This window comes from Hypanus sabinus, unplaced genomic scaffold (genome assembly GCF_030144855.1).
Source record: "Hypanus sabinus isolate sHypSab1 unplaced genomic scaffold, sHypSab1.hap1 scaffold_131, whole genome shotgun sequence".
In the NCBI taxonomy this organism is placed as follows: domain Eukaryota; kingdom Metazoa; phylum Chordata; class Chondrichthyes; order Myliobatiformes; family Dasyatidae; genus Hypanus; species Hypanus sabinus.
In genome coordinates, this window is record NW_026779378.1 from 357498 (window position 1) to 380107 (window position 22610).

General features: G+C 44.5%; 1 protein-coding gene across 1 annotated transcript; it reads left to right on the top strand.

Annotated features, from left to right (window-relative positions):
• Window positions 1–3620: 3620 nt before the first annotated feature.
• LOC132386794 (gastrula zinc finger protein XlCGF7.1-like) lies at window positions 3621–4808 on the top strand. The gene has a single exon (XM_059959138.1). It carries the CDS (start codon window positions 3776–3778, stop codon window positions 4658–4660), a length of 885 nt encoding a protein of 294 aa, XP_059815121.1. The 5' UTR covers window positions 3621–3775; the 3' UTR covers window positions 4661–4808.
• The last annotated feature ends 17802 nt before the right edge of the window (window positions 4809–22610 follow it).

The window sequence follows — 22610 nt, forward strand, 5'->3', positions numbered from 1 at the left end:
TCCATCACTCAGCTCCCAAAGTGCTCCAGAAACCCCAGCCATTGCTGCTCCATTGTCACTGCTGCCAGTTTCCCTTCCAATCAAGTCTGGCCAGCCTCTCTGTCATTGAAACATGGAGAAGTTCAGTACAGAAGCATGCCATTTGGCGTATCTTCTCAATACTGGAAAAACATTCAAGCTGTGGAATGCAAAGACCTGCACCGGGACCTTAGCACCTACCATCCAGATACCCATCCAAACGTCTCTTTAATGGTAAAATCGAGCTATCATACACCACTTGTGCTGGCATCTCATTCCACACCCTCATGGCCAATAATTTGTTCCCCATAAACTTTCACCTCCCCACTTACCCATCACCTCTGGTTGTTGTCACACTTAAAATCAGTTGAAAAAGCCTGCTTGCACTTACCCATTCTATACCCTTGTATTTTGTCTACACAGAAACATAGAAAACCTACAGCACAATACAGACCTTTTGGCTCAAACATATCCTTACCTTAGATCTACCTAGGCTTACCCCTAGCCCTCTAACTTTCAAAATTTCATGTATCCATCCAGGAGTCTCTTAAGGACCCTTTCATTTCCGCCTCCACCACGGCCGCTGGCAGCCCATTCCATGAACTCACCACTCTCTGTGTGAGAAAAAAAATCTATCTTCTATACTTCAAACAAATCCTCAAAGCAATGTATTATTTCCTTGTTTATGTTTGGAGCCTTTTTTTACGTGTATAAGATGATGAGAGGCATTGATCGTGTGGATAGCCAGAGGTTTTTTCCCAGGGCAGAAATGGCTAATATGGGGGGCATACAGTCTTTTAAGGTGCTTGGAAATAGATACCGAGGGGATGTCAGGGGTAAGTTTATTACACAGAAAGTGCTGGATGTGCATATTGCACTGCCAACAGCCGTGTTTGAGGCAGATACAATAGGGTCTTTTAACAGCCTCTTAGATAGGGACATAGAAAAATAGAGGGCTCTGTGCTGGGAAGTTCCAGGCAGTTTCTAGAGTAGGTTACATGGTCGGCACAGGATTGTGGGCCAAAGTGCCTGTAATGTGCTGTAGATATCACTGTTATATGTTAAGGAACAAAACAAATTTGGTTAACTTTGCATTATTCAGGCTCCTGTTCCCCCTGCAACTTTTGATTAACCCCTCTACCCCCACCTCCCACCACGCAGCTCTGTCACCCCTTTGGCTTTCCTCTCCCTGATCAAAAAAAGGAGGTACATACCAGGTACAGGCAGATAGGAGCAAATAGGGTACTTACGAAATACAGGAAATTCAAGTGAACACATATGAAAGAAATAAAAGAAGGCATGAGTTTGCCCCAGCAGACCAGGTGAAGGAGAATCCTCAGGGATTCTGCAGATATGTTAAGAGTGAAAAGATTGCAAGTTTTTGAAATTGATCCTTTGCAAGATCAGAATGGTAATCCATATGAGGAGACAACATAGATGGGGGAGATTTTTTTTTTTTGCTTCCTCTTTATGCAGGAGATGGACACAGTCTGTAGAAGTGAAGCAATGCAGCATCAGATTCATGGACCCTGTACAGATTACAGAGGTGGAGGTGTTTTTACATTTGTGAGCTTGACAACAGTAGTGGAAAAGTTACTGGAATGTGTGTGCAGGAACCTGATATATAAGTATTTGGATAGATGTGGACTGATTAAGGATAGACAGCATGGCTTTGTGCATGGTAGGTCATGTCTAACCAATCTTACTGAGTCTCTCGAGGAAGTTATCAGGAAGGTAGTTGAAGGCAAGGCAGTGGATGTTGTCTCCATGGACTTTTGCAAGGCAGTTGACAAAGTCTCATATGGGAAGTTGGTCAAGAAGGTTCGGTCACTCAGCATTCAAGATGAGACAGTAAATTGGATGAGACACTGTCTTTGGGAGAAGCCAGAGTGTGGTAGCAGATGGTTGGCTCTCTAACTGGAGGCCTGTGTCTAGTAGTGTGCCACAGGGATCAGTGCTGGATCTGTTGTTGTTTGTCATCTATATCAGTAATCTGAATGATAGTGTGGTTAACTGGATCAGCAGATTTGTGGGTAGCACCAAGATTGATGGTCTAGTGGACAGCAAGGAGGCTTGCAGTCAGATCTGGACCAGCGGGAAAAATGGTTTGAGAAATGGAAGGTAGAACTTAAAGCAGAAACGTGTGAGGGGTTGCAGTTTGGAAGGACCTACCAGGGTGGGACTTACACAGTGACTGGTCGGACATGGAGGAGTGTTGTAGAGTAAAGGAATCTGGACATACAGGTCCACATTTCACTGAAAGTGGTGTCACAGTTCAATGGGGACGGAAAGAAAGATTTTGACATATTGGCCTTCTTGAACCAAAGTTCTGAGTACAGGAGACGGATGTCTTGTTGACTTTGTACAAGACATTGGTGTGGCCTAATTTGGAGTATTGAGTGCAGTTTTGGTCACCAACCTACAGGAAAGATGTAAAGACGTTGAAAGAGTTCAGAGAAAATTCTCAAGGATGTTGCCAGGTCTGGAGGACTTGGGTTGTAAGGAAAGACTGAACAGGTCCGGACTTTATTCCTTGGAATGTAGCAGATTGAGGGGAGATTTTATTGTGATAGAGTGGCACAGATAGTGTAAATGCAAGCTGGCTTTCTCCACTGAGATGGGGGTGGGGCTACAACCAGAGGCCAGGGGTTAAGGGTGAAAGGTGAAATGTTAAGGGAAACATGACGGGAATCTTCTTCACACAGACAGTCATCTGGGTGAGGAATGAGCAGCCAGCACAAGTTGTGCATGCGAGCTCGATTTCAACATTAGGAGGTTCGTATAGGTACCTGGATGATAGGGGTATGGGACTGGGCAGTTTAAATAGATCACCACAAACTAGATGGCCCAAAGGGCCTGTTTCTGTGTTGTAATTTTCTATGACTGACAAGAACCTGAAATAATACAAAAATTTACTCTGTCCTTTTCACAGCTGTGCGAACCAACAATTCACATCAACAGGATTTTTTTATATGGTGTTAAAACAGTGGCACTTTAAGTTAATAAGACATAAACAAAAATCCCAGCTGCATGCCAAGAAAGACAATTTGTGTGAGAGTGTTTCAGTTACTGTGGGGCCAGGCACCCATGCAGCTCAGGAGGAACAGGGAATAATACCAATGGAGAGAGTCAAACTGAGCCAAGTCACAGATTGGAGATGGCAGAAATGCCCCATTCTGATAGAGACAGGAAGAGCCTCAGGGAATTGATGGTCATTCCAGATACCAGCACTCTGCCCAGTCAGGAGATGATTTCTCTCTCCAAGTTGGGTTGTACCTCACTGTAACAGTGTGATACCAGATCAAACCTTGGCAGCTCAAGTAATCTCATCTGAAATGTTGTCCTACACCCATTGATGAATTATGTAAATGTTTTCACAGGTTACAAATGAGAAGGATTCTGTCGCCGGGAATCTCAAACGCGACACACCAGTTTTGCTGTCTCTGTCTAGATATTTAAGAAGTGTAGCAAGGGATTCAATCGACTATCCTTCCTGCTCAGACAGTGGAGAGGGATCCAACTGGCTTACCCGTCATTTTAGACAGGAGAAAGGCCGTTCACCTGCTCAGACAGTGGGAGTGGATTCACTCGGTTATCTCAATTGAAGGTACATCAACAAGTACACATTGGGCAAGGCCATTCACCTGTTCTGTGTGTGAGAAAGGATTCAGTCAGTCTTCCCACCTGTGGACACTCCAGTCAGAGGCTGGTCATCTGCTGAATTTGTGGGGAACGATTCACTCGGCCATCTGACATAATGGCTCACCTGCGAGTTCACACTGGAGAGCAGCCGTTCACCTGCTTGGACTGTGGGAAGGGATTCACTTGCTCCTCTAAATTAAACGTACATCAGGGAGTTCACACTGGGGAGAAGCCATTCACCTGCTCAGACTGTGGGAAGGGATTCACTCACACTTCCACACTATGGAGACACCAGCGAGTTCACACTGGGGAGAAGCCATTTACCTGCTCAGTCTGTGGGAAGAGATTCACTCAGTCATCCATACTACAGATTCATCAGCGAATTCACACTGGAGAGAGGCCGTTCACCTGCTCAGAGTGTGGGAAGGGATTCATTCGGTCACACCATCTGCAGAGACACCAGCAAGTTCACACTGGGGAGAAGCCATTCCTCTGCTCAGACTGTGGGAAGAGATTCACTGAGTCATCCACTCTATTGGTACATCAGCGTGTTCACACTAGGGAGAAGCTGTTCACCTGCTCAGTCTGTGGGAAGGGATACACTCAGTCATCCCACCTACATAGACATCAGCGAGTTCACACTGGGGAGAAGCCGTTCCTCTGCTCAGACTGTGGGAAGAGATTCACTCAGTCATCCAACCTACAGAGTCACTTGCGAGTTCACACTGGGGAGAAGCCGTTCACTTGCTCAGAATGTGGGAAGCGATTCATTCAATCTTCCACCCTACAGAGACATCAGCGAGTTCACACCGGGGAGAAGCCATTCACCTGCTCAATCTGTGGGAAGGGATTCACTCAGTCATCCAACCAACAATGTCATCAGCGAGTTCACACTGGGGAGAAGCCGTTCACCTGCTCAGAATGTGGGAAGCGATTCACTCGGTCATCCCAACTACTGGCACATCAGTCAGTTCACAATGGGGAGTTGCCATTGTTCTGAATCCCTAGGTTTAATTTGCCTGACATTTTAAGAGAGAGGGATTAAGAAGTAAAATCAGTCTGACTTGCAGCTTGTTTACATCACTCACAGCTTGTTTAGTTTTAACCGAGGACACAGACACTCAGAGTCAGACGGAGATGAAGGAGGAAAAATGGAAGGATTGAAACCAGGGAACTGGTGGCCAAGGGTCACTGTTTGGAGCTTCCCTATGCCCACAAGGGTGGGTTAATTATTGATTCACTGTACATCGAATGTTTCTCACCTCATTAGATCCATAGGAGTGAATCTGATTTGAAATATCCTGTGAAGACAACTGATGTGTTATCCGTTGCATGGCTGTGGTGAGGACAATATTCCTTCTTCTTTGAAGACAATATTCCTTGTGACAAGTCACTTTCGATGATAATTTGTATGTGGATTTGGAATTACGATGGATAAAATCTACAGTGACTGTTCTCTCGTTTTACCACCATGGAACCTGTGAAATTTGACATAATTGCCTTCTCTCGACATTTAGCCTGGATTGCAAATATCTCTCTCTCATCACCTATTCCATGAATGAACTGAACTTTCATATTTTACCATCTGAAAACTGTAAGCATTGTTTCCCCTAAACTCAATAGTTTTGGAGTAACATTTACACACATATATACTCATTACTCTGTTAACTTTTGTTTATCTTGCTCAAGTTTCTGCATAGTAAAGAGAGGGGTTTTCACATCAAAGCCAGACCCCAGTGTGAACTCAATTGCTGCTGGTTTGTTTCTGAAGTGTTATGGTTCGTAATAAAATTGGGGCCTGCATCCGAAATATGAACAAATTTGGGGTGTTTTGATTGATTAATTATTGATTTCATTGGGGAAATCCCTTTTGATTTATTTGTATGTTGAAAATCAGCAGCGGACGCTGATAGGTTTGTGGAAGCGCCAACCTCTGAGGCATTGGAGGATGCCAGACGGATTGAGTTGTTGAGTATTGCTAAAACGTTAAAACTTGCCAAGGTGAAATCGACAATGAGGAGGGCACAGATGCAGAGAATTATAGCTGAACATGATGTATCTGAGGGTGTGTTTAAAGTGGAGGAGTTGGAGGTGTTTCCTGAAAGTAAGCCTCGTGAGCTTGAGCTCCCGTAGAAGTTTGAAAAATTAAAGATTGAAGCTACAGTAAGACAGAGGCAATTTGAGGGTAGAGAGGCAGAAAAACAGTGAGGAAGCAGAAAGCCAGAGGCTGCTGGAACTGGAAAGGATAGAAAGATTGCAGGAAAGGTACTCTGGTGATAAGTTTGAGGCCAGTTGGGAAGTTAAATTGGTACCTGCGTTTGACGAGGTGGAGGTTGTTAAATATTTTCAGCGTTTTGAGAAGGTTGCTCAGAGTTTAAAGTGGCCAAAAGAGGGTTGGCCTATTCTCATTTCATTCATTTTTCAATCTTTTTATTGATTTTCCAATAGAAAATACAAATCAGAGGAGATGTTAGCAAACAGATAACACAAATGACGTATAAACAGCAAAAAAAAAGTATATATTGTGAAAATCAGATGTTTTTTTTTACTGTGTCATGTAACACCATGGTCCTAAAAAAAGTTGTCTGATTTTTACTATGTACTGTGCCAGCAATTATGGTCAAAATGACAATAACAGTGACTTGACTTGACTTGAAGTAGAATGTTATGCTGTTATAAATATAATCAAGAAACCACAACTCCTCTTAACAAATCAAAAAATAAAATGGCCTTTTCTCTTACAAAGTGTAATTAAGGGGGAAGGCTCAGCAAGCCTATTCTGCTTTGATTGTTGATGAAGCAGCTGATTATGACATAGTGAAACAGGATGTGCTCAAAGCTTATGAGTTGGTCCCAGAAGCAGACAGGCAAATGTTTAGAAATTTGAAGAAATCTGTGAACCGGACTTATATGGAATTTGCTTATGAGAAGTTTGTGTGTATTACCCGCTGGTGCACATGTAAACATACAACTGATGATTTTAACAGCTTGGAAGAGTTGATTTTAATTGAAGAATTCAAAGGCTGCGTCCCTGATGACATAAAGACGTATTCAGATGAAAAGGATGCTGCCACTTTGCAGAAGTCTGTGAGATTAGCAGATGAGTTTGCTTTAACCCACAAGGTCAAGTTTACCCAGAGTAAGAGCTTCCAAAAGAGTAGCAGGGATAACCAGGGTAAACCAGAAATTAAAGCTGGGACGAGTGACCAGAGTAAGGATGAAGGGAAACAGTTGAAGGAGAAATATTCTGGTCTTGCTTGTTACTATTGTAAGAAAGCTGGTCATATGATGGCTAATTGTTCCATCCTGAAGAAGGAAAAGGAAAAGGAGGCAGTCCCAAATGCCTGTATTCAATATGTTGAAGCATCTATAAACCTGTAATTCTGAACATTCTGTTGAGGCTCAGATAAGGACTGAGAGGTCTGACCGAGTTAAGAAGGTGTTTGATCATTTTATGTCAGATGGGTTTGCATTAGTAAAGGAAGGGTCGACCCCGGTACCAGTGAAAATTCTTCGAGTTACTGGGGCTTCTCAGCCACTTATATCAGACAGTGCTCTAAAGTTTGGTGATGAGTCTAACACTGGTGAGGTAAATCTTATTAAAGACATTGGGGGCGGTGTGGTTTCTGTGCCATTGCACAAGGTAACTTCACAGACAGGGCTGTTTTGGGACCTGTTGAGATCAGATTATGCTCCAGTTTACCGGTGGAAGATGTTACTTTGCTGTTAGGGAATGACCTGGCAGATGGTAAAGTTGTTCCTGCAGTGCAGTTGACAACTAAGCCAACCACTGACGACCCACAGATGGATTTTAACATTTATCCCTCCTGCGCAGTAACTCGAAGTATGGCTAAAAAGTCTGCCGACGCAGACGGTTCTGTGCAGCATGATTCTGATACCCATGATAGCCAAAATCGGGATTCAGGTTATGATGAGTTGTCAGGGACTTTTCTGTTTTCATTGTTTCAACAGGATTCAGGTAGTAAGTCTGATGAGAAAGATTTTTCCCTTTCTAGAAAGGAGTTTATAGCAGAACAGAACTGAGACCCTGAGATTGAAGCTTTGAAAGAAACAGCTCTCTCAGATGATGAGATTAAGAAAATGCCAGTGGGTATTATCTCAAGGATGGAGTGTTGATGAGGAAGTGGAAGCCACCTGCTATAGAAGTGAGTGAGGCATGGACAACTGTTCACTAAGTTGTAGTTCCTAAAGTTTATAGGGCTGAAATTTTAATGTGGCCCACAGTATGCCCTTAGGTCAACATTTTGGAGTGAATAAAACTGTAAACAGGATTATTAAATAATTTTACTGGCCTAATTTGAGGAAAGATGTTGTGACCTCTTGCAGAACCTGTCACACTTGTCGAGCTGTGGGTAAACCTAATCAGGTCACCCCAGTGGCCCCACTGTGGTTTATACCTGCATTCAGGCGAAATTCAATAGAGCGTATGAAATCGTCTCTCAAATTAATGTTGTGAATTATGTTATTAAAACACCCGACCGATGTAAACTAACACAGGTAGTACACATAGATATGATAAAGCCTTATTTTGACATGCAGGCACCTGATGTGAGTATTGTTGTCAAAACATATGAATCTGGCAACACTGAGAATGAAACAATCTGAGAATTTTCACAAGCCAAACGTGGTCCCAGTTCGGCTAATGAACTCGGTTGATCCAGAAAACATTCACAACAAGTTGGCTCATCTGCAGACAAAGCAACAACAACAGCTGAAGGAATTAATTCTGAAGTTTAAAGATTTATTTCTCGATGTTCCCAGGCAAACCACGGTCGCAGTACATGATGTAGATATTGGTCAAGCTAAACCGATTAAACACCCATATTGCATGAATGTAGAAAAGTGTAAATTGACTGAGCAAGGAATTGAATATATGCTGGAAAATGGTATTATTTGTCCTTCAGCATCAGATTGGAGCTCACCCTGCATTATTGTGCCCAAACCTGACGGTAATGTTAGATTTTGCACTGATGAGAGGAAGGTAAATGGAGTAACAGAAACAGATGCCTATCCTATCCCTAGCGTAGGTGATTGCATTGATAAGGTTGGAATAGAAAATTTCTTACAAAGATAGATCTGTTGAAAGGGTATTGGTGTGTTCCATTGATGAACAGAGGGAGATAAATTTCTGCATTTGCGACACCATCTAGTTTGTGTGAATACAGTGTTTTGACTTTTGGAAGGAAAAAATGCTCCAGGAACATTCCAGAGAATGACTGATATTGTAATTCGAGGGTTAGAGCACACAGATGACTATATTGATGACTTAGTCACAGGGAGTGACACTTGAGAAGAGCATATCTCTGCAGTAGAAAAGCTGTTTGACAGGCTTTCCCAGGCCAGCCTTACAGTTAACTTGGCTAAGAGTGAATTTGGCCATGACACTGTGACCTGTCCTGGCTATGTTGTAGGTCAAAGCAAGTTGGCTCCTCTTTGGGGCAAAAGTCCAGGCAATTTCATAAGTTCCTATTCTGACTGATAAGAAGGCTCTTAGAATGTTTCTGGGAATGGATGGATGTTACTGTAAGTTCTGTAAGTTGCTGCTATCGCTCGATCTTTGACCATTCTCCTGAAGAAGCGTGAAAAGTTTGTTTGGACCGAGCCTTGTCAGGAGGCATTTGATCTATTGAAAGTTATTATTTGAAATTAGGCCAATGAATGTAGTGCTCTCAGTAAATTTAATTAGCAGATTGGAGCTGTGGGTGGCAACACAAGTCATGAGTGCACAGAGAGTAAAGGAGGGCGCCAAAGAGACAACCCTCTGGGTTATGTGTCCTGAGGGTCAGAGAGACAGAGGTGAGGGAACCCACTCTTACCACCTGCCGGCGATCTGACAGGAAGTCCAGGATTCAGCTACACAAGGCAGGGTGAAGGCCGAGGTCTCTGAGCTTCTTGTCGATACTTCGCGCCTTCGTATGGCTACTGCTCTGCCCATGACTGCAAGGAACTGCAGAGAACATCAGAGAAACAAGCCTCCCCTCCATGGACTCTTCCTACACTTGCCCTCCCTCGGAAAAGCAGGCCATGTATTCAAATAACCTCATTACCTGGACATTCTTGCTGCAAATACGCTTCCACATTGGCAGAGAAATAGAAAAGCCTTAAAGTGCGTAACACCAGGCTGAAGGATGGATGCCTGTCTGCAGTTATCGGCCAAATGAATGATAAAATGGAGTCGGCCTCACAATGTAACTCGAAGTGACCCTGCACCGTATGTCTAACTGCACTGCACTTTCTCTGCAGCCATAATGCTTTGTTATAGTGAGTGTTTTGTCGTATATCAGCTCAATGTACTGTCGTAATGTATCGATCCGTGTGGATGGTACATCAGGCAAGATTTTCACTGTAGCTCAGTACATGATAATAAACAAATTCACCATTTTAATTGTGTGGAAATATTAGACAGACTGAGCTTCTGCTCTGGAAACACAGAAGGAAACTGAACTGTTCTCTTTCTGAGGAATGCAAATAAATTGAAAGGGCTTCAATCTCTCATTATGAACTGCGGTACCTGTGATCACTGACTGGTGGTGGGCCTCCCGTATCAATATCAGCATCAGGTTTAATAGCACCGGCATATGTCATGAAATTTGTTGTCTCTGCGGTAGCAGCAGAACATAATTCATAACCATAGATTTTAACAATTGTGATTTAATGTAAGAATATTAATATTACATAAATTATATAAATAGTACAAAATGAAAAAGAGATGTAATAATCTAGTTTAATTGTGTCGACTGTTTGACTGACTGGGTTGTTGCTTTGGAAGTAGTGGAGTGAAGCTTAACTAAACTGTACACATTTATGAGAAGCGCAGAGAAATAGAAAAGTCTAAACTCTCACATAAATGGGTCATACACCCAGAAACATCGGCAGCACTTAAGCAGGTAAAAACAGTGGAATGAAACATGCAGAAAATATTGCAGAAAAAAGACATACTGTCCGCCACAACGAGAGGTCGAGAGAGATCGGGATCTCACTGCCTTGTCTGAACGGGTGAAAGATGAAGTTACACGTACACGTAGAGTAGTGACCCGCAGATGCTGCAGATCTGCGGAAAAACGTGAACAGGAAACGGGATCACGTGACCGGTTTGGTTCCCCCACCCCCAGACAGAGATCCAGTTACCCACCACTCTGTGGAAAGAAGGAAATTTGCCGCTCACATCTCCTCTCACCTTAAATGTATTAGACATTTCAACCCCCAGGAAAAATATATCTTCTGTCCACTCTATCTATTCCTCTCGTAATCTTATAAACGTCCATCCAGTCTCACCCCAGCCTGCGCCGCTCTGGAGAAAGGAACACAAGTTTGTCCAATCTCTCGTTATAGCTCATGCCCTCTAATCCAGGCAGTGTCCTGGTAAACCTCTTCTGCGCCCTCTCCAAAGCCCCGACATCCTTCCGAGAATGGGGACGACCAGAACTGTATGAAACGCTCCAGATGTGGTCTAACTAGTTTTATAAAACTGTGTTACGAACTGTAGCGATTTAGAAAAGAACCAGCAGCAATAGAGTTCACACTGGAGTCTGCTTTTGATGTTAAAACCACTCTCTTTATTAGTATATACTTATAGTATAGTAACTTAACGAAATAAAGGAACGTTAACACTGTTATGTGTATATATTTGTAAATATAACTCCCAGACTATCGAGCCTGAGGGAACAAAGCTTAGAGTCTTGAGATGGTAAAGTAGGAAAATTCAGTAATCCACGGAATAAATGATGGGAGGGAGATATTTGTAATCCAGGGTGAAACGTAGAGAAAATGCCGTTACTTCAAAATGATTGCCATCGAAGTTCTTATCCGCTGAATCTGTCTAGATACGAGTCATCAGCGAAAGTGACCTATCACAGGAATGCCGTCTTCCAGGGGTTACCACAAGAACATTCCCAGGCAAGGGTTAACACAAGATATTCCAAAACCCACTCCTATGGATTATACGAAGTGACAGCCGCACACATTCGTTGTGGTTCCGTGTACCCATGATCAACCCACTCTTGTGCCATAGGAGATTTCCAAGCCTCAGCTGCGACTAACTGAAGCTATCAGCTTTTCCAGTCAGTCAGTCAGTCAGTCTCTCTCTCTCTCTCTCTCTCTCTCTCTCTCTCTCTCTCTCTCTCTCTCTCTCTCTCTCTCTCTCTCTCTCTCTCTCCCTCTCCCTCTCCCTCTCCCTCTCCCTCTCCCTCTCCCTCTCCCTCTCCCTCTCCCTCTCCCTCTCCCTCTCCCTCTCCCTCTCCCTCTCCCTCTCCCTCTCCCTCTCCCTCTCCCTCTCCCTCTCCCTCTCCCTCTCCCTCTCCCTCTCCCTCTCCCTCTCCCTCTCCCTCTCCCTCTCCCTCTCCCTCTCCCTCTCCCTCTCCCTCTCCCTCTCCCTCTCCCTCTCCCTCTCCCTCTCCCTCTCCCTCTCCCTCTCCCTCTCCCTCTCCCTCTCCCTCTCCCTCTCCCTCTCCCTCTCCCTCTCCCTCTCCCTCTCCCTCTCCCTCTCCCTCTCCCTCTCCCTCTCCCTCTCCCTCTCCCTCTCCCTCTCCCTCTCCCTCTCCCTCTCCCTCTCCCTCTCCCTCTCCCTCTCCCTCTCCCTCTCCCTCTCCCTCTCCCTCTCCCTCTCCCTCTCCCTCTCCCTCTCCCTCTCCCTCTCCCTCTCCCTCTCCCTCTCCCTCTCCCTCTCCCTCTCCCTCTCCCTCTCCCTCTCCCTCTCCCTCTCCCTCTCCCTCTCCCTCTCCCTCTCCCTCTCTCTCTCTCTCTCTCTCTCTCTGATGGTTCAGTCCTCAGTCAGCGCTGTCAGCCTGTGACTGACGTCATAGTCCCGCCTCCTCACGCCGGCGCTCTTAAAGGAACAGTCACAGTACGACCGCAGACTCGGAACAGCTGGAACACAACTTCCCGACTTTTGAACTCAATGCTTCAACTAATAAAGACAACCATGTCATTTGCCTTCTTAACCACCCGATCAATCTGTGCAGTCTCTTTCAGGGAACGATGAACTTGGAGTCTAAGATCCCTCTGATCATCGACACTGTTCAGGGTTTTGCATTTAACAGTGTACTGTCTCATACATTCGACCTACCGAGCTGCCAAGATGATCACTGATCAAATCTCACTGATATTTCTCAGGTCCTGTTGAATTTCAAGTCAAGCCATGTCAAATCAAGTCAACTTTTATTGTCATTTAGACCAGAACTGCTGGAACAGTACATAGTAAAAATGAGACAACGTTTACATGACACAGTACCAAAAACCTAGACTGAACTACGTAAGAAAAAAAAACACAGAGAAAGCTACTCTAGACTACAGACCTACACTGGACTGCGTAAAGTGCACAAAACAGTACCGGCATTACAATAAATAATAAACAGGACATGAGGGAAAGGTGTCAGTCCAGGCTTCGGGTATTGAGGAGTCTGATAGCTTGTGGGAAGAAATTGTTACATAGTCTGGTCGTGTGAGCCCGAATGCTTCGGAGCCTTTTCCCAGACGGCAGGAGGGAGAAGAGATTGTATGAGGGTTGCATGGGGTCCTTCATAAAGTTGTTTCCTTTTCGGATGCAGCGTGTCGTGTAAATGTCCGTGATGGCGGGATGAGAGACCCCGATGATCTTCTCAGCTGACCTCACTATCCGTTGCAGGGTCTTGCGAGACGAGATGGTGCAAGTTCCGAACCAGGCAGTTATGCAGTTACTCAGGATGCTCTCAATACAACCCCTGTAGAATGTGATGAGGATGGGGGTTGGGAGATGGACTTCCCTCAGCCTTCGCAAAAAGTAGAGACGCTGCTTGGCTTTCTTTGCTATGGAGCTGGTGTTGAGGGACCAGGTGAGATTTTCCATCAGGTGAACACCAAGAAATTCGGTGCTCTTTACGATCTCTACCGAGGAGCCGTTGATGTTCAGCGGGGAGTGGTCGCTCTATGCCCTCCTGAAGTCAACAACCATCTCTTTTGCTTTGTTCACATTCAGAGTCAGGTTGTTGGCTCTGCACCAGTCCGTTAGCCTCTGCACCTCCTCTCTGCCAGCGGAATCGTCGTTCTTGCTGATGAGACACACCACGGTCGTGTCATCTGTGAACTTGATGTTGTGGTTCGTGCTGTGTGTTGCAGCACAGTCGTGGGTCAGCAGAGTGAACAGCAGTGGACTGAGCACACGGCCCTGGGGAGCCCCCGTGCTCAGTGTGATGTGGTTGGAGATGCTGCTCCCGATCTGGGAGGGAGGCATCACCTGAACAGTCAGGTGATGTTGTCTTGTAATTGGTGATGTCATGGATGCCCTTCCTCATGCCACCGCTGTCCTGGAAGTAACTGTGGATTCGCTGGGCATTTGCACGCTTTGCCCCTCTGATGGCTCCGGACAGTTTGGCCTTTGCTGTTGTTAAAGCTGCCTTGTCGCCTGCTCTGAAGGCGGAGTCGGGGGTCCTCAGCAGCGCACTCACCTCCGCGGTCATCCATGGCTTATGTTTGGCACGTATAGTAATGGTCTTGGACAGAGTGACATCATCAATGCACTTGCTGATGTAGCTGGTCACTGATGCTGTGTACTCCTCTAAGTTGGTAGAGTCGCCATCGGTTGCAGCCTCCCTGAATATGTGCCAGTCAGTGTGCTCAAAGCAGTTTTAAAGAGCAGAGATGGCTCCTGCTGGCCAGGTTTTTACCTGTTTCTGAACTTGTCTGGAGCGCCTGACGAGCGGTCTGTCTGCTGGGATTAGCATAACAGAGATGTGGTCTCAGTATCCGAGGTGGGGACTGGACTCTGCCCGGTACATGTCGGGAATGTTTGTATAAACCAGGTCCAATGCGTTCTCCCCCCTTGTTGCGAAGTCCACTAACTGATGGAATTTGGGGAGCACTGACTTAAGGTTCGCGTGGTTAGAATCACCGGCGACAATAAACAGTCCGTCAGGGTGTGCTTTCTGTAGTTCGCTAATAGCCCCATACAGTTCACAGAGCGCCGCCTCAGCATTAGCGCTGGGGGGAATGTAGACACCGAATATAAGGACGGAGGTGAATTCCCGTGGCAAATAAAATGGTCTGCATCAAACTGCCATAAACTCCACTAGCGATGAGCAGTGTCTGGAAACCAGCACAGAGTTCTTACACCATTCCGTGTTGATGTAGACACAGACACCGCCACCGCGGACCTTACCGGAGAGAGCTGCAACTCTGTCCGAACGAAACAAAGCTAGCCCGTCTAGCTGGATGGCAGCGTCCGAAATCCCATCAGTGAGCCATTTCTCTCTGAAGACATACGCGCAGCAAACTCTGTATTCCCGCCGAGTATTACGTTGGAGTCGGATGAAGTCCATTTGATTCTCCAGGGATCGGACATTGGAGAGCAAAATGGACGAGAGAGCCGGCCGGCTAGGGTTTGCCTTTAGCCTGGCACGGACCCCTGCCCGTTTGCTTCGCTTCTGCTTCCTCGCACATCGCTTTCTACGTCTCCATCTCCATCTCCGGCTCCCAACATCAGGCAAGTCCGAGGATTATAGGCCCGTTCACCTCAGCAAGCCGACGTCGCGTACTTCAGCCAGCAGATCTTTGGGGAGGTTTGTTTTTGGACGATCTCTGTATTGTAGTAGTGTCTGACGATGGTAGATTGCCGCTCTGTTATCCATGTGCCCTAATCGAAAATTGTGTATCAAACTTAAAATAGAAAATTAAATTAAAGTAACACCAGGTCTGAAAGGCCGCTGCTGCAGTGCCGCTCCGCCTCTTCGGATAACCCGTCAAAATCTGTTACTGCTTCTCATAAATCCTGTGTCTAAGAATAATCTCCAATAATTTGCCCGTCACTGAAGTAGGACTCACCGCTTCCCGCAGTCACAAGAGGACTAATCTATCCTAAAGTTTTTTTTTCAAAAGTTCCAGTACGTTTTCTCTCTTAACTTCGACATGCTGTCGCACTTCGGCCTGATAAACGCTCTCCTCGCAAATGTCTCTCTCACTGGAGAACACTGAACTGAAGACTTCATTCAGGACCTGCCCTTCTTCCCCCGAGTTCAGGGGCTTGTTTCACCTTCTGCCCCCGAACGCTCCTCCACTCACTCTAGCCATCCTTTTCTTCACATACATCTAGAATGGATTGGTGCTTTCCTTAAAGTTACTGAAGACCTTCTGTAGTCGTTTCTAATGATCCTAAATCCGTTCTTCAGTTTGTCCCGGCTTCTTTGTAAATCTACAGTCATGTCTGATACTTGCTTTCTAATCCTGAGGTCAGCTTCCGAAAGCTACTTCCTTCCGCTTGACCAGATGTTTCACATCTCTTTTCTCCCTTCACCATACCATCCTTTCCCTGTCTGAATGGGGCAAACCTATCCAGAACCCCGTGTAAGTGCAGCCTTAAATACCTTCACATTTCTGTTCGGCATTTCGCAGGACATATCCGTTCCCGATTTATGCTTCGATGTTCCAGCCTAATATCATCATAATTCCACTTACACAGTTATGTACTTCTGGAACTGACACAGGGCTGTGGGACGGGAGCGCGTAGTGTGATTAATGTTCGACCCTGACACGGGGCAGTGGGCAGAGAGTGGGGCAATGGGATGGGTATGGGGAATGACTCGAGCTTGTGGGGACACAGCGGGGCATTGAGATTACTTGGTGACTGACACGGGTCTGTGTGATTAGTGTATGTAACCCCTTTACGAAAGGAGGGTGCTGGACCTCTTATAATTTGCCTATCGATACAACCGATCGACAGACGGCGCAATGGCCACTGCTGTACACACATCTGGAGAAGAAGGATGCTTATGCGAGAATGCTATTCTTGGATTACATTTCAGTATCCAACACCATAGTTACCCCGACAGGAAGCTCAGAGATCTCGTCATTGACCCTGCCCCTCAGATCGCCAGCAGGTTGTAAGAGTGGGCTCCTTCATCTCCACCCCTCTGACTTTCTTCACAGAAGCCCCTCAGGGCCATGTATTGAGTCCCCTCCCTTACTCCCTGTATACCCATTACCGTATCGGCACCCACAGCTCCAATCTGTTAATTAAATTTGCCGACGATACTGCATTGATTGGCCTAATATCAAAAAATAACGAAGTGACCTACAGGGAAGAAGCTATCTCTCTGACACAGTGACGTCAAGTAAACAACCTCTCCCTGAATGTCGCAAAAGCGAAGGTGATGGTTGTGGATTTCAGGAGGATTTTAGAACCCTTATTGACATGAATGGATCTGCGGTTGAGAGGGTAACAGCTTTAACTTCCTGGCAACCACATCACCGAGGACCTCACGTGGCCTGTGCAGTCTAGCTCCGAAGTGAAAAAGGCACAACAGCGCCTGTTTCATCTCAGACGGTTGAGGAAAATTGGTATGGCCCCGAAATCCTAAGAATTTTCTGCAGGGGCACAATTGAGAGCATTATGACTGGCGGCATCATTGCCTGGAATGGGAACTGTACCTCCCTTAATCACAGCTCTACAGTGAGTTGTGCGGACAGGCCAGCGCATCCGTAGATGTGAACTTACCATGATTCAGGACATTTACAAGGACAGGTGTGTAAAAAGGTTCATTGGGGACCCTGGTCAGCACCACCACAATCTATTCCAGCTGCTACCATCCGGGAAGCGGTACCGCAGCATAAAACCCAGGACCAACAGGCTCCGGGACAGCTTTTTCCACCAGGACATCAGGCTGATTAACTCACGCTGATTTGTTTGTACTCGATACTACATTGACTCTCCTATTTACTATAAATTATTATAAATTACTTTGATTGCACATTTAGATAGAGACGTGACGTGAAGATTTTTACTCCTCATGTATATAAGAAATCGTTAATTTAAAATCATTTCAGAGTGAAGCACGATGAAGTATTAGTTTTATAATATTTTCTAAAGACTTATTTTTTATTACTGTTCAAATAGTTAAATTGACGTACGGAACTAGAGTAAATTAAAAACATCGAAGAGCTCCCCCTAACACAGTATTTCCGCGTTCTCACCAACCCTTCCTTTGACCACAGGACCATGAAATCCCCGAGCCTAGGAGCACGAAAAAACCCACCAGTGCCGGGTCTACGAGCTTCCACTTATCGGGTCGCCGCTCCCCCATGGATCAGACCCTCGAAGGTGAGGTAAGTCTTCAGCTTTCACCCACGATTCCACAGCCCCTTCGTTCTGAAGACCCTGTCGACTCGAAACGCCTCGCAAGCGAGCAGCAGCACCTCACTGTCCGGGGAGCGAAACCCCACCAGCAACGATTGCGGCGGACTGGAAGTGGGAAAGAGTCCCGCCCCCTCCTGCATTTAGCAGACTCTGGAGTGGCAATGCACTGTTCAACTGTGCAGCGACACCAGCACAAATATGACCTTCATGGAAGAGTCATCGGAAGAAAACCTTTCCTGCGTCATCACCACAAAATTCAGAGTCGTAAGTTTGCAAAGGAACATCTAAACAAGCCTGAAGCATTCTGGAATCAAGTCCAGTGGACTGATGAAGTTAAAGTAGAGTTTTTGGTCTGAATGAGCAAAGGTATGTTTGGAGAAAAAAAGGGTGCAGAATTACATGAGCACGGGGTGGATCGATCATGCTTTAGGCTTGTGTTGCAGGCAGTGGAACGGGGAAGCATTTCACTGGTGGAGGGAAGAATGAATTCAATTCAATACCAGCAACACCCCGTCTGCAACAAAACTGAAGATGGAAAGAGGATGGCTTCTACAACAGGATAATGATCGCATGCACACCTCAAAAACCACAATGCATTACCTCAAGAGGTGCAAGCTGAAGGTTGTCCCATGGACCTGACAGTCCCCAGACCTAAACATCATCGAACATCTGTGGCGAGACTTCAAAACAGCAACGCGGCCCAAGAATCTCACAGAACTAGAAGTCTTTTGCAAGGAAGAATGGGCGAAATTCCATCAAGCAAGAATGGAAAGGCTATCAGCTGTCTTCAGAAAGCGTCCACAAGCTGTGATACTTGTCAAAGGGGGTGTTAGTAAGTACTGCCAGGCAGGGTAACCAAACTTTTGCTTTGGGCCCTTTTCCTTTGTTTTTGTTATTTTGAAACTGTAAAGGATGAAAAATACTAAAGAAATGTGTTATCTTTAACATTGTGCCTTTTCGAAATCAGGTCATTTTTACTCGCTTATATATTCCCAGTAAAATAAATTTTGAAAAGGGGAGCCAGAACTTTTGCAAGCCGCTGTATAGAGAAGAAACGTGAGTGTGAGGCAAGTGGGGCGAGAGGAGTAAACAGGGGAAAGGAGAAGGTAAGGATGGAGGAAAGAGGCTGAGGGAGAGGGGGTGTGCTGAACGATTAGAGAGGGGTGAGAGAATGGTGAGTGTGAGGAAGAAGGGAGGGACGAAGCAGCAGATTGCGCCGTGGAGAGGCGAGGGAGGAAGATGGTCAGGGAGCTGCTCACATTCAGACACGGTGTTGGGGGAGTTCCATTCCTTCTGTGGTAATATAGGACCGGGTGGGTAACACGAACATATCGAAAATACACAGTAAACGCGAACAAATTTGAGACGATGAAGGCAGAAAGTAAGAGAAACCAGAAATTATCCAACACATTACAGGATCCTGAAACAGTTTAATTCAAGGTGATTACTTACACAGGTACAAGCTGTTGGCAAGCATCATTCACCAAAATCATGCTTTAAATTGCAAAATCATGACAGAGACGATCCATTACTACAAATAGAATCCTGAGGGTGTTTTAGAGTTAGAGTCCGACAATTTTATTATGACCTAGAGATAGAGCAATACACAATACACATCCAGTTATAATATCACAGGATAAAGCAGCAAAAACAATTTACTTAATAGTCAACCAATCACAAATAAGAGATAAATCTGCAGGTATGTGTGTGCAATTCCAAATGCACATGATATACAGAAAACAGTACGCGAAAAGCAATGGAAATATACTGACTTGAAAAAGAAAATTGAAAGACTATGGTCTTGGTTTCAATTTCGTAAACTTTTTGGCTTGAATAAATTTATTTTATCTTGTCGTATAATACCTAATTATTTTTTTCGGCCTTCATCTATGGCTCAAGCTTTTCTTTTATGGAAAACCAAAGGTATAACATGTTTTCGCGTTCTGTTCAAAGAGACCTAGGAGTCCTAGTTCACCAGTCAATGAAGGTGAATGAGCAAGTGCAACAGGCAGTGAAGAGGGCAAATGGAATGTTGGCCTTTGTTACAAGGGGAATTGAATACAAGAGCAAGGATGTCCTTTTGCATTTGTACAGGGCCCTGGTGAGACCACACCTGGAATATTGTGTACAGTTTTGGTCTCCAGGTTTAAGGAAGGACATTCTGGCAGTTGAGGAAGTGCAGCGTAGATTCACTAGGTTGATTCCTGGGTTGGCAGGGCTGTCTTACGCAGAGAGATTGGAGAGATTGGGCTTGTACACGCTGGAACTGAGGAGATTGAGAGGGGATCTGATTGAAACGTTTAAGATAATTAAGGATTTGATAGGATTGAGGCAGAAAATATGTTCCAGATGTTGGGAGAGTGCAGCACCAGAGGGCATGGATTGAGAATAAGAGGTCAGTTATTTAAAACAGAGTTGAGGACGAGCTTCTTCTCCCAGAGAGTTGTGCAGGTGTGGAATGCACTACCTCGGAAGACGGTGGAGGCCAATTCTCTGGATGCTTTCAAGAAGGAGCTAGATAGATATCTGATAGATAGGGGAATCAAGGGATATGGGGACAAGGCGTATTGATAGTGAATGATCAGCCATGATCTCAGAATGGCGGTGCAGACTCGAGGGGCCGAATGGTCTACTTCTGCACCTATTGTCTATTGTCTATTGCCTATTGTTTCTGGATGATAACATTATGTCCTTTGAACAGCTATCTAATAAATATAATTTGCCTAAAACCCATTTTTTTAGATATTTGCAAGATAGAATTTTTTTGTATAATGAGTTACAGTCTTTTTCGAAAGAATGTCCATTGGAGATTACAGTAAGAATTTTAGCCCTTAATCCTTATCAAAAGGGTATAGTAGCCATCATTTATAAGATGATCATGAATTTACATTCAGATGTATCAGAAAAAATTAAGAAGGAATGACAAGAAGAGTTGCATTGTCCTATATCTACTGAGCAATGGGAAAAATTTTATTATTGGTAAATTCATCCTCTATTTGTGCTAAGCATGCCCTAATACAATTTAAGGTTGTACATAGAGCTCATATGTCTAAGGATAAACTGGCTCGATTTTATTCTCATCTTAATTCAAGCTGCGATAGATGTCATTCTGATGTTGCTTCATTGACTCATATGTTCTGGTCTTTACAAAATCATTGGAAAGATATTTTCAGTATTATTTCAAGAGTTTTAAATATCAATTTCCAACCGCATCTTTTTACTGCAATTTTCGGTTTACCAATTACGGAGAATAACCGTTTATCCGCTTCATTTCAACGAATGATTGCATTTGTTACATTAATGGATAGAAGAATATTTTATTGAATTGGAAAGAAATTAATCCTCCAACTGTATTTCAGTGGTTTTCTCAATCTATCTCTTGTTTGAGTTTAGAAAAAATTAGAAGTGTGGTTTTATATCCTTCAGTTAAATTTGAAGAAACTTGGAGACCATTTATTCAACATTTTCATATGAATTGTCTTTTCCTAAAACTTACTTATATTATCCTTAATTATTTGGATGGAGGTTCGGAGTTATTGGCACTACTGTATATGTACGTAATATTATTCAATGGCCCATGTTGGTTAGTGTTTTTTTTTTGGTTTTTTTTCTCTTTATTTGGGTTTTTTTCTTTTTTTTCTTTTTGCTTCTTTGTTCATTAATGTTCCGAATTTGGGAGATTATATATTTTTATTATTATATATCTGAATGTCTATTTAAACTATTAATTATGTACTCTCAAACACCTTGTATTCATGTTTCATTTATGTTTGTTTAAAATTAATAAAAATATTTAAAAATAAAATAAGAAAGAAAGACTATGGTATAAGACTATGGTATTTCCCCAATTGTAATATCTACTGGTGGTTTCATCCCAAAGTCACTGCACAACAATAATTATACCTACACTGGTATATTTTTGTGAATCTCCAGAAAGCTACCATAATAAACATTACTAGAATGGTAGGTAAGTTCCCAGCAATTGAAAAATGAGTTTTAACAGTCTTAGCTGTAAAAAAATGAACAATTATTAACTGACATGTGTTTGTACTGGTATGAATGCAGAGGAGATTCAACATGTATTTTGCTAGATGGAAATTTGGAAAACTGCCGAACTCGACAGTTATAGTTAGTGTCTGTTTACAGGCGGATGTTGTCTGCTCATCGCGTGTTGACGGATCCGATGTGGGTGCAAACAGCTAAATCTCATTGCGGTGCTGCCCACTGACTGCGAGCTCGGAACAGTCCCTATCTGACCGTCGGGGTGCTCACTGTGAATTCCGTCCGCTCTCCTTGTGACGGCCATATTTCCAGCAGCTGCTCCGTTTCCTCCCCGTCAGCGAGAAGCACCGGCTTTGTCCGTCACTTGAGCGCTGAGTATTTACACTGCAGGGCGGGATTTATGATTGAACGTGGTTCGCCGATAATGACAGCAGGGTTATGGTCAAAAATCAAAATAAAATGGAGGATCTGTTCTCATGATGTGTCTCCGTCGGGCTGCAAACCAGTTTTATTCTCCCCGCCGCCACATTCTCCAATGACCGCCGGTTTTGCACTGTGGGGAAATGCCCCCTACCACCACAGAGAAGAACTTAAGACAGTTTCATTTATTAATTTGTTGATTAATTGACACGACCGGCTATCTCGCTGCGGTGGAGAATTGATCTCTGAATTTGGACTGAGTTACCCCTTAAATAAACGTGTTTGTGCAACAATTTAACACCAGCACCATGTATCCGGAGTGTTCAACATTTTCCAAGCCTTGGAGGGAGTCCGAGCAGAAACGGACGTAGAGGAGGCAATGGCGGGAGAATGAGAGCACAGTGGG

What these genes read in the sequence shown, in the direction of transcription:
- LOC132386794 (XM_059959138.1), top strand. Translation starts at nt 3,776, where the DNA reads ATGGCTCACCTGCGAGTTCACACTGGAGAGCAGCCGTTCACCTGCTTG.